We start from the raw sequence: 12,452 nt of genomic DNA on the forward strand, positions 1-12,452 counted from the left end.
AGCCGTTTCCTCTTGTCCTATCGCTTATGCTTCTCTAAGTCTATGAAACAAACCTACCACATCATTAACATTTCTTTTGTTTCTAATATATTTAGTGAACAACTTCTTACTTGTGGCTTTGCCAGGCATAGATTTTCCTCTGTCCGTTTACCCTCTTCTATCAATATCTCTGCTTCATAGCTCATTGTGATGATTGCTGCATATTGATTAGTATCTGTTCCTTTCTTCCTTTTCATACATATTGTAGTTTTGCTTCCACTTGCTGTTTTCAGGTGAACAACTTGCAGGATGAGCTTTCAGCCAAAGTTATATTTACTTGACTCTGCAATATTAACTTTTCTGCCCAGTTGCACACTCTACTCAAATACTGCTGATTTCCCACTCTACGGGGTTGGTTTTTTCCTCTTCAATTTTCCTCATAATTGTCACCATGTCCATGAAGTTTCTGAAGCTGCTGGTTCCATGAGTGATGAAGAGACCAACGAGCTATCCCAGTCCAGGTGACTCCGCAGGACACTGGCAAAGCGGGCTGGAGCGGCTGTGCCCAGGCCATCCCGCCTGACCTGCTGCTTGAGGGAGGTTCTGCTCCGGCTGGTCGCACCCGATACAGCACCTGAGCTGCTCTGCCCATGCTGGAGCATCTCCGCTCTCCCTGGCAGCCTGTTCCACTGCTTCACTATCCTTAGCCAGGTCTTCTCTAGGTCTAACCCAAATTTCCTCACCTCAGTTTAATCCCGTTGCTTCGTGCCCTCTCCTGCCTTCAGCCTTGCACATAGCTGGAGCGTGTTGCTGTGGCTCCCCCCAAGTCTTTAATTTTCTGGGGTGAATCGGTCCCGCTTTCAGCCTTTTGGCCACAGGCTGCACTTTTGCACCATCTGACCCCTCCCTGTGCTCCCTCTGAGCTCTCTCCAACCAGCCCAAATCCCCCCTGAGACGCCGCAGCCGGAGCTAGGCCAAGTCCTCCAGCCAGTGTCACATCAGACCTGCACAGCCTGCGCACGACGGCACATTTCCGTATTATTTCTCACACTGTGACATTCACCTATTCTGCACAAGCACAACACTGTTGGCTCTGGTTCAGCTGAAGATTTGCTACAGCATCCAGGTCCTTTCCTGCAAAACGCTGACAGATCCAGCTGCTGCCCATCTCAAGCTCCCTGCCGAATCTCCTGCAGCACCCATCTGATTTCACTACAAACCTCTGAGGGCTCCTCTTCCTCTCTGCGGGACAGCTTGGAAGTGGGGCTGGAAAAGCAGAACAGATAACCCCCTCCTACCGCACACATCCTAGCCCCTCCTTCCCTGTACCCTGGGCTATTTTATTTGCAATTGTGGAATTTGTTACCCTTGTCAACAGGGTCTAACCTGGAGGCTCTTTACTGCCTGTGCCTTTGTGCGATGCCCCAGATGAAGCAGATGGCGTGTATTTTGCTGCACCCTCACCACGGCCAGGAGCTGGTGATGGCCCTGGATGTGTGTGCAGCCCCAGCGTGAGCCTCCCTGTGCTGCCCGGAGACGCTTCTTGTCACCAGAACAGACGCAGGTATGGACTTCTGGCCAGAGAGAGGAGCCGTGGAAAGCCCTGCAGTGCCCACAATACAGCAAAGCCTGGCTCTGCTCTTTTCCTCTCCTCCCTTTCAGCTTCTCACTCCTTCTGCCCCAACCATCACAAATAGTTTCCTTCTGCCCACCAAGAGGGAAAGGCTAAATCATAGAATCATAGAATGGTTCGGGTTGGAAGGGACCTTAAAGCCCATCTTGTTCCACCCCCTGCCCTGGGCAGGGACACCTCCCACCAGCCCAGGTTGCTCCAAGCCCCGTCCAACCTGGCCTTGAACCCCTCCAGGGATGGGGCAGCCACAGCTTCTCTGGGCAGCCTGGGCCAGGGGCTCACCATGCACACAGTGAAAAGTTTCTTCCTGGTATCTCCTCTAAATCTCCCCTCTTCCAGTTTGAAGCCATTCCCCCTCATCCTGTCACTACATGCCCTTGTAAAAAGTCCCTCCCCAGTTTTCCTGGAGCCCCTTTAGGGACTGGAAGGGGCTCTAAGGTCTGCCCGGAGCCTGTCTCCCTGGAGCTGAACCCCTCAGCTCTCTCAGCCTGTCCTCACAGCAGAGGGGCTTCAGCCCTTTGATCATCTTTGTGGCCTCCTCTGGCCCCCCTCCAACAATGCATCCCTCCTCATTCTCCAGATGAGCTTTCTGAGTCATCCTCCCTGTACATTTCTGCCTGCGTCTCTCCTTGCTCCTTGGCCTCCCTGCTCCCTTGTGCAACCTTGTGGTGGGCAGAAGCACCGTGTGAGAGGGAGCTGGCCCTGCCGTGCCCTGGGCTGCGCGGTGTGGGGGTGCTGCATTTCCAGCTCTGCCTGAGCCCTTTTGCCAACAGTAATAGCAAACACGCTGGAAACTGTCTCATTTCTGTGCCCAGCTCCTTCAGATACAGCAAGGGTTGGACATGGTTGGGGTAGGGTTGGACATGGTTGGAGTGAAGCTTCAGGAGTGAGAAGTTTCTAGGGACACAGTCACACAAACTTTCCGTTAGTAGCAACAGTTTTTCTTCCATCTTAAATAAAACACAGATGCTTCAAAGTTCAGCTCTTCTTCTGCTGCGTGGTACCAATGTCAGGACAAAGTCAGACTGTTATTTTGCCAAACGATGAAATACTGAGGTGTGGATGGAGCAAAAACTGAGTAATCACTGAATCATTGAGCAATCAATTACCAGCAGATCTGTTCCTGGAGCTGTTGCGGGAATCCCGACCTTGAGGAACCTCCATTGTAAGGGCCAAATCCTGCATCTCACCAGCTCACCAGTCCCTGATGGTGCTGGGGGCTCTGGGAGTAAAACCTGTCTCTGGTAGGTGCAAAATCAGTTTCCCTTCACCAGGAGGGTGGTGCAGCATGGGAACATGTCACCCCAGGGAGAGGGATCACCATCCAGCAAGAGCATCACAACTTGGCCAAGCAAAGTTGCTCCTCCAGCGTAGGCAACAGTCCTGCTTTGAGCAGGCAGGAGGACCAAAGACCTCTGGAGAGCCTTTGCACCAGTGCTTCCACCTCTCTGTGAAGTTAAGGAATCTTTTCCCTGTATGGAATATCCACATTGTTTTTTCCTTTGTTACATCAATTGGTTTCATTTATTGTAGTTTATTCTGAGGGACTGGCTTATGTCAATGTGATGCCACTAATTTTGCCAACAGGAGTGAGATAATGTTACCATCCTGCTCAGACCCTCCCTCCTGCTACAGCCAATCCTCGTTTCTTTTGTTTCTCTCCACCTGCTTATCATTTTACGAAAAAAAAAGGTATATAATATTATGCTGCTCTTGAAATGCCCACTCTCCTGACTCAGAAATGCGGTGTCTCATCCAGAGTCTTCCTCTCCTGGGCAGAGTGAGTTCCCTCGCAGGGATTTAGGAACACACTTTCGAAATGATCCCACCCAAGGGACGGACGCAGAGCACAGCAATCTCCTGTGCTGCCGCTGTTTCCTTTCTCTGGGCTCTTTGGCAGCTCTGCTTGGCTGTGTTGGTTTTGAACGTCTCAGACTCTATGCACAGTTGCCCAATACTGGTGTTCAGGAGCTCTCGGGCTCAGCAAATAGGCAGAAAAGTGACTTGGCAGCAAGGAGCAAAGGCCTTCTGCTGTCACGAGCTGGAGAGCAGGACCGCGTGGCTGGGGATGCAGGGAGTGGGAAGGAGCGATGGGAAACACTGGCTATGCTCAAGATGGAGCTTGGGAAAGGATAGAGGGATTTGGGAAAGGATGGAAGGGTCTATGTGGTTGGTGGGGTCAGATATGCTCTTGTCCTTCCTTAAGTGTCTGAACCGTATTATTACTATCATGACTATTGTTAACACTGTTATTAGTTTATGAACTGGTGTGCACGCATATTAATGAGGGTTTGCACAGGACTGAATCTGCCTGGCTCCAATCTACCTGGCACAGGGAATGGCTTGCATTTAGAAAATTATTTTAGCCTTCTGGGGCCGCTTTTTAAGGCAAATTTGTTCAATACTTCACATTTCAAGCCCTCAGTCCTGACTAGGCTTCCCATTTGCAATACAAATCTAATAAACAACAGGCATGGTTGAGAGGTGAGACATCTTTGTGGCTTGCACGTGAGCTTGTGTCACCTGGCTGCGGTAATGCCAGTGAGACCTGGATGGAGCAGCCTTGTCGGGAAGGCAGCTCAAGATTTCAGCCAGCAGAGTAATAGCTAATTGAGTGTATTTCAATCATGAGATCCACAGAAGGAAAGCAAACTCCACAGAGTAGAAGGAAATTGCATCTTAGAGTAATCTGAATGTGGGTAGATAATTAGGCCTATATTTCATGGGAACATTTGCTGGGCAACATAATGAAAAGGCCAGCAACATAATTTTCTTTAAGTAGTGTGATGCCTCCCACACTGGGCCGTGCCAGTGCTGGTGCTGCAGTGCAGGGGGAGCAGGGGGAGGCATTGCCTGGCCAGAGGGGCTGTTGGATGGTGGTGCCAAGCTGAAGCCTGTCCTCTCCGTCTCTAATGTCTGCTCAGAGAGCGCTGCTAAGGCTCCTGCACTGCTCTCGGCAAGAAGGCGGCAAAATAAATCCCGCAGCCTCATCACCTTCCCGTCTCCCCGAACGGCAGCCGCAGCGAAGTCTGTTCAGGTTGCGCTTGCAGAGCTGGACAGACTCAGGAAAACTCAGCGCTAGTGTGGGAGTCTCCCAGTGGGAAGCCAGGCTGCTGCCACTGGACCCAACTTGGAAGAGCCCCTGCTCTGAGTCATTGCTTGATCCAGCCTGGAAGGTCAGCGGGGGCTGAGAAGCGGCTCTGTGGCTGGGCTTCAAGGTTCAGGGCAGCCCGGCTCTCCGTGCGCCAGCCCTCAAATGCCCCTCAAACTATAGCTATGCATGGAAGTAAAACTCCAAGGCCTTTTTTGAATGTTTTTTCCAAATTTGGGATAGAAAGGCTCTGCTTTTCCATGTGCTCCGCCCCCACCTAAGCACAGATGCTCCTTTCCAAATCTCCAGTCTGAACCAGGGCTGCCTCTGGCTTGCCCTGCCAGGGACCCTGCTGCCTTGTGCAGGAGCAGACAGGTAATATAACATAATATTTAGCTTCTTCACAATGCTGGCAAAATTAGAAGATTTAGGAAAGTGCAGTGACTTAGGAGAGTGGAGAAGAGGGTTTAACCTTTGAGCACAGGTAACCCTGTGACCAGGGTCTAAGGGGTCTGAATTCCTCTCCCACTAACGCTGCGCTCGTTAGCACACTGGGGCTGGCACATGTCACGTAACAGAAAGAAAGGCTGAAAGGCTGTATTCAGCCCTGCTAATTACTGATTAGGTCTTTTACTAAAAATAGCTGGGGGTAAGCCAGCCTAACATTGGGTCTGAGTGCTCCACATCCCAGCCTGTTCAGAAGAACTGCTCATCCAGTGATCAGGACTATCTTTGGGACTGCATTTAAACGAGCTCTTATTTTCTGATGTCAAACGCTTGGCCATTTAAGAACAGCCCTGTCCAAATGAATCTGCTCAAAGCGAAACCATAATTCTTGGCTAACTCCAACTTGTTAGCTATTGATATTGCTTCTGTGATGTATTGCCTAATTTTAATTATGCCAGTGTTGAAAAAGTTATTTTCTTACAGTGCCTCATTAGAGCGAAGTTTCTAAACGATGAATTCAACAGGAACATCTTGAAGTGACTAAATTGGCCAAGCAGGAAGGTGGTTGGATGATATTTCAGAGACACCTGGGAGACCTTGAGCTGCCCAGTGCAGTTGGCCATAACTGATGTCCTCAAACTCTTCCCAAGCAACGCTACGCAGATAAGCCCCAACAGCTCCCCCAGCTTCCCCAGCACCTTGGTTTTATCGCCATCTCTCCGCGCCATTGTGACTTGTCAGAAGAGCTGAATTGGGACACTGTGTTTGTGGACACATCACTTTGGCTTCTCTTTTCAGTCTGGTGCTTCGCCCCTCGGTTACCACCGCACTTGGGCTGGTTGTTTTGTGCAGAACGACGGGGCTAAAGCCGTCCCTGCCCGAGCCAGTCCTCTCCCTACCACTTCTGGGGTCTCAGCACATCCTGCGCCTGGGAGACACCCGCACCTCGGCTCATGCTGCGGTAACGTACAGCCCTGGGAAATGTCCCTGGGGAGGGGGGTCCCACTCCTCCCGCGGCACTGCTAACCCTGTTGTTCTGCCCTTCCCAGTAACTGAGTAACCGACTGACTGCAGGGACCACAAACGACCCTGGTCTCAATTTGGACCAAAGAAAGTACAGCCTTCTCACACGGCCCGTTAAACATCCTGCTTTGTCCTGGTTTTGTGCTGACCCTACTGCTGAGTCCCCAAAGCAGTGACCAGTGTGTGAGGCACAAATGCAGCCGGGGTGGGGACAATATTTAGAGGAACCTGGGAAAAAAAGAGGCCATTTCTGAGGATAAGGATCTGTGCAGAGCCCAGTACTGTGCCACTGAAGTTGGGATTGTTTTTCTCCTGTGTGCCTATCTTTGTAATTATCTGCTCTGGATGTCCTGAGCCATTTTATTACCTAGTTATTCACTATCATGAGGTCCTTGTATAATTCTTTACAATGGCTCATGTATTTATGACCCTGAATACCTTAGCATCATCAGCAAGCTTTGCCATCCCTTTCTTCAATTCCTTTTCTAGATTATTTCTGAATATGCTGAAGCGAGCAGACCCCAACGCAGGTCCCCATGGGGCTCCATTCAAGTCCTCCCTCCATTCAGGAGCCTGCCTATTGATAGCTGCCCTTTGAGAATCCTTTAACCAGTTATTTATCTATTTCAAGCCTTTACTGTTAATCCCATGGTAGCTGCACTTCTGTAAGAAACTCCTCCAACAGACCTTTTGGGAATCCAGGCAGACCGTACCACCTGCTTATTAACTCCTCTAAAAAACAGTAATAGATGTATGAAGCATTCCCTTTTTCAAGGAAATCCACACTTTTTTTTTTTTTTTTCTTCCCAGTATTTCATACGTATCCAACTATGAACTAATCGTACTCTTTATTACAACTTCTATCAGTCTGCCCAGGAGGGACCTCAGACTTCACGGTCTGTAATAACCCCAAACCCTTCCCATTTGTCACCTTGAAGCTCTCGGACACCGAGGCTATGTTATGCACAGTGATTACATGCTACAATTAAGTAATTAAACTGTTTCATCTCTGAGTTCCTGAGCACTTAGCTGAACCATCTCAGTCTGGTGAATTTGCCCTCTTTGGTTTGGCTATTTATTCCTCAATGTCTTCTGCTGACACTTGAATATGAGCCAAATCCAATGCCACGTCCATATAAAGATGGCTTTTGGCACGGGAACTTCTCTGAGCTTTTCCTCACTGACTACAGATGCAAAATATTCATTGTTTTTCTGTTCTGACCTTATCTCCTACGAATGCTCCTCTTGCACTGTGGCCAATTTCTGACTCTCCAGACTCCAATAGGCTTCCTGTGCTTGATGTGTTTGAAGAAGTATTTATTATTATTTGCCTTTGCCTTTTGCAGGTTGTCCCTGTGGCTGGTTTTAGCTTGCCTTATTTCTCTTTTTGCATTTAAACTGTCAGGATACACATTCTTTCGCGTGTTTAGACAAAACCGGCTTTTCTAAACATAAAAAGACCATATCCTTAAAGTCTGAGAATCGTCAGGCCATCTCATCTCAGCCTGATCTAAGACCTAGGCCTAACGAGGTCTAGGGCTCTGGGTTTCCCACTAGACGGAGGTGTGCTGTTTGGTTTGAGAGGATGCTGAGATACCAGACTTTTCAGGTGTGGCACATTTATATGGACAAAAATGATCACTGATCAGGATAAATTTTGCCTGGCTTGGGCTTCAGGATATTGCACCTTCACCGGTGGAAGGAGGGAAGCATTTCTCTGACCGGCTATGATTATTTTGGAAGCTGTTTTTTGGGGTGTGCTTCCCAAGGATGACGTGAGTTCAGCAGAGAGAGCCCCATGAATAGAGATTTGGGGCTTGGGCGGAGGGACCGCAGTGCTCCCTGCCTCCTCGGCCTCTTTGCCTACGTGCGTGCGTCTGGAAGGCCCGTTGCCATGGAGAAGCGATGGAGAACAGTCTGCCTGGCTCGCCTGACTTTTTTTCCCAGCACGAAGCAAAGGCGTCTCTCCAACTGTAATGAGCAGGAGGCCCACTGCCTCCTCTTCCGTGTCACACTGGGGTAACCCAGACCCCCAAATGCCTGGGAGAAACCCAAAGACAGGGAGAAAACCCTAAACAAAGGTAAGGAAGGAGCAGAAAGCAAGGGGGAAAACCGCAGGGAGATGGACCAGTGCTTGTGGAATGGAGACAGGCACTTCTCAAGGCCACACAGACCAACAGGCTGTGGGCATCTGTTGCAACAAGGGAAATTGCCATTAGATATATGGAAAAAATCTTTCCCTGTGAGAGTGGTGCAGCCCTGGGAAATGGACCACAGCGGTGGTGGCATCTCCATCCTTGGAGGTCTTCAAAACCCATCTGTCCAAGCCCTGAGCAGCCAATGTGCCTTTGAAGTGAGGCCTACACTGGGCTGGACCCTCCCCAGCCTCAAAGAGTGAGTCTTGCAGGGGAATGGACAAGGGAGACTGAGAGAGCTCCAAGAGGCACAAATGTGCTAGAGTGTGGTCTGAAAACGGGATGAAGGTGGAGGCATCCCTGCTTTTTAATTGGGAATTGACAGCGCTGGACACTGCTTCGCTGAGACTGTAACTGCTTGCACAGCTCAAGTTCTCTACAGGTTTTTTTTTTAAGGTGCTCCCTAAAACCAGATGGGTTTTCTCTCATTTTGTGTTGTAGAAATTCTCTGGTGACATGACTGTACAACAAAACCTGGTGCGGGGGGATAGTCATGAGTAGAAGTTTAATGGGAGTCATCTTCTGTGGGAAGAAATCCAATGCACTGACGCTGGGTTTTGTTTTGTACCTGGAAAATGTCACTGTGAGCAACTCTGGGGTGTTTCCAGGTAGACCTGGTGGGGACTATGTCAGGGATAGAGTAGACCTGTCTGTTAGTTTGGGATTTTTTCTCTGCATTTTTAAAGAACAGCGTTTGCCACAACTGACAAAATATTTAAACATAGACATAAAGAGTACTTTCCCCCTCTTATTACACAGGAAAAAGGGGGGAAAAGCACAGTCAAAAGGCTCAGGCTGACTTTATTTTTAAAGTATTCCCATGTGTTTCTCTTTTCTCCGTTCGTTTGACTATGTGCGCACCTTCAGATCTCTGTGTCTCCGTGTTTCCAGCGGTATGAAGCAAGGCTGGGCATCGCATTAGATGAGCGTGCATCAGCTCTACCACACTTGCTTCCAGCACACAGGACTGAGGCGAACCTGCCCTAAAAATCTGTTCACCGATTTTAGCTCAGGGGGATCGAGACCGTAATGTTTAAAGAAGTCTCATCACCCTGTTCAGCACTGTATAACAGCAGAGCCCTGTTCGTCCTGCTTGGTGGGTCACAAAACCCCACGGGAAGAGGAGCCACTCTCATCCCCAAGCGCAGTTCTGTGGAGCCAGCAGGACACGGAGGCCAGCTCCCTCGGTGGCAGTGATGGAGCAGCCGATGTCACTTAGCACCTCTCCTTCGGTCAGCTGGTCCAAGCTAAAAAGCAGGGCGACGTCTTTATTTTGCACACACGGCACTTTTTCCACTCACAGCTTGGCTCTAAGTGAAGACCCATTACTGAAGGTTTGTTATTCACAGCGAATTCCCCAGTGTATGATAAAATTCCAGCTGATGAGGTATTCACATCCCGCTCCTTGTGTCCACACACACCCGGGTAATTGGGTAGCTTATTCATCTTTTTTTCTGCTCTATTACATGAATTACTTTGTTTTTCAATATGTAGATTAATAGATCAAACAGGTAGACTTAATTTGTTCAAATATTCGTATTTTTTCTTGCAGATTTGACTTTGGAGTCTATGGAGAGAGAGGATTGACGCTTTCCCCAAACTTTCGGTCTCTTCCATGCAGAGTCTCTGAAGGACAGTAAAACAGGAGCTTATGCTGCAGCCTTTCCCCAGGTACACACAAGACAAGGTGTGTCTGTTTGTCTGTCACTCCCTCCTTCAGCCGCCTCTTCTCACAAAGCTTGTAGGAAGCTTAATTACCTATAAAACTTCTACCCCTCTGTCAAATATTGCTGAATGAGTTGGCTCTGAATTCCTGGGAGCCGTGCACTCCCTTGCAGAGCCAGGGGAACCACTTAAGTGCTTTTTCTGTATATATTGTGAATAATATTTAAAAACTTGCTGCCGCCGCTCACTCAGGTACCCTGAAAGCAGGTTTATAAAACACTGCCTCAAGGAAAAGCGCTTTTCCAAACCCTCCTAGGGATCAAAATCTACATCCATGACATTGGTCTGAGGGCTGGAACCCCTCTGCTGTGAAGAAAGGCTGAAGGAGTTGGGGTTGTTCAGATGGGGAAGAGAAGGCTCTGGGGAGACCTTCTTGCAGCCTTTCAATATATAAAGGGGGAGTATAAGAAAGATGGAGAAAGACTATTTACCAGGGCCTGCAGTGACAGGACAAGGGACAGTGCTCTTAAACTGAAACAGGGTAGATTTAGATTGCACGTAAGGAAGAAATTTTTGATGATGAAGGTGGTGAGCCCCTGGCCCAGGTTGCCCAGAGAAGCTGTGGCTGCCCCATCCCTGGAGGGGTTCAAGGCCAGGTTGGACGGGGCTTGGAGCAACCTGGGCTGGTGGGAGGTGTCCCTGCCCATGGTGTGTGGTTTTTGAAGGTCTCTTCCAACCCAAGTTCTGTGATTCTATGAACTAAACCCCCCCCCCGAGGCTTAGCTGACCGAGCAGCTGATAAGCTCCTTGCACTGGGTTTGTTCTCAAGCATTCGATGACCCTGAGGAAAGTGTTTGCTCTGGCAGGTGACACTGGGGATGGAAAGGTGTCTGGATGCCCAGCTTTGCCTCATGCCTCTGCCACCTCTGGGAACTCCCGTGCCACCGTGGACCTGCTCTGGGACGATGGCAGCACGCAACCACGAGCTGAGGGGACAAAGCAAATGTCCCTGGCCAGCGTCTCCTCAGAATGGACATTTGTGCCAACCCTTCAGAGACGCCACGTTCAAAACCCGACAGCCCGACCTGTGTCGAGCAGCGGGACCCCGGCGCACCCACCCACCGACAGAGCGCCCGGCTGTGGAAAACCGACCGTGCATAAAACCTTTCACCGGCCCCTTCAAAGGCAACCTATAGTTTTATGTCAAAATGACTGGGTTTTGTGCAGGTTGCCGGTCCGTTTCCCGCCGGGAGCAGCCCCCATGGCCTCCCCTCACGGCTGGACATTCCCCTCAGGTGCGGGCAGGGACCGGGGAGCGCAGGACGGCGGCGAATGCGGGACTTGGCCGCGAGGGCGGAGAGGACATCGCCGCCCCTCGGTTCCCGGGCCGAGCCAACCGCCTCCCCCGGCCCCCCAGGCGGGGCCGGCGCACCCCCACCAGCCGCCCCGCCATGATGTCAGGCGGGAGGGAGGCGGGGGCGGAGGAGGGAGCCGCCGGCCAAATATAGCGGCGCTTCCTGGGCGGCGGGCCGCGCCCGGGCCCTCCCTCCTGCCGCAGTCAATGAGGAGGCAGCGGCGGCGGCGGAGCGCAGCACTCGCCGGGGGCAGCGCGGCGGGGCGCGGGGGGCGCCGAGCCATGGCGGGGCGCTGAGGGGAGCCCGGCAGCGAGGGGCGGCGGCGGCGCGCCCCGGCACCCGGCCCCGCCGCGGCATGGGCAGCCGCGGGGTCGTGCGATGAGCGCTCCCCCGGCGGCTCCCCCCCGCGCGAATATGGGCACAGCCGTGTCCAAAAGGAAGACGCTGAGGAACGAGGCCATGTCGTCGGTGGCGGCTAAAGTGAGGTGGGTGCCGGGGGGCGAGCGGGCGGGCCCCGCCGTGCCGGGGACCCTGCCCGCCCCCGGCCGTGTCGGGGCGCCGAGCTGCGGGGAAGGCCCCCCTCCCCTCAGCCCCTCAGGACCAGCCGAGGCGGCCGGCACCACCCCGGGGATTGTGCCCCGGGGCCGGAGTGCAGGGCCGCCGGGGCAGGATGCTGTCCCCCCGGGGCTCGGGAATGGCAGAGCTTCGGAGGGACCCCGGTTTGTCCCCCTCGCCCGCTGCCGCGGTGCCCCCAGAGCAGCCGGCTGGTGGCTGTGGGCGACCGCGCTCCCCCCGCACGCCGCCGACCCTCGGCCCTGGGAGAGGCAGTTTGTCTCCAGAGGTGTCCCCGCTGCTCGCTGCCGCCCCGGCGAACATCATCCGCAGGTTTTATTTGCTGGGCTGGCAAGGAGCAGGTCAGGAGTGGATTTGTAAGGGCTGGATGTTTCTAATCTTCAGGAATTGGGAGCGCGGTCGATGTGCTCAGTGGTTTCCCACCAGCTGAAATGCCCGCTGCCTGTCCGAGGGCAAAGTCAGCAGCTTTCGTCAAGGGGTCTCGCACCTTT

The 12,452-nt window shown here is 52.0% G+C and overlaps 1 protein-coding gene across 4 annotated transcripts in view; it reads left to right on the forward strand.

The window, feature by feature from the left end:
• The first annotated feature begins 11,559 nt into the window (after positions 1–11,559).
• The window catches only part of NSMF (NMDA receptor synaptonuclear signaling and neuronal migration factor), a 47,776-nt gene continuing 46,883 nt past the window's right edge, over positions 11,560–12,452 (forward strand). The window contains exon 1 of one of the 4 annotated variants that reach the window (XM_074609307.1): positions 11,560–11,873. In XM_074609307.1, coding sequence (XP_074465408.1) covers positions 11,767–11,873 — 107 coding nt within the window. In that variant the 5' untranslated portion in view covers positions 11,560–11,766. The remainder of the gene's footprint in view (positions 11,874–12,452) is intronic. The other 3 variants (XM_074609304.1, XM_074609305.1, XM_074609306.1) reach the window with 3 other exon arrangements.

Source organism: Larus michahellis, chromosome 15, assembly GCF_964199755.1.
Source record: "Larus michahellis chromosome 15, bLarMic1.1, whole genome shotgun sequence".
Taxonomy (NCBI): Eukaryota; Metazoa; Chordata; class Aves; order Charadriiformes; family Laridae; genus Larus; species Larus michahellis.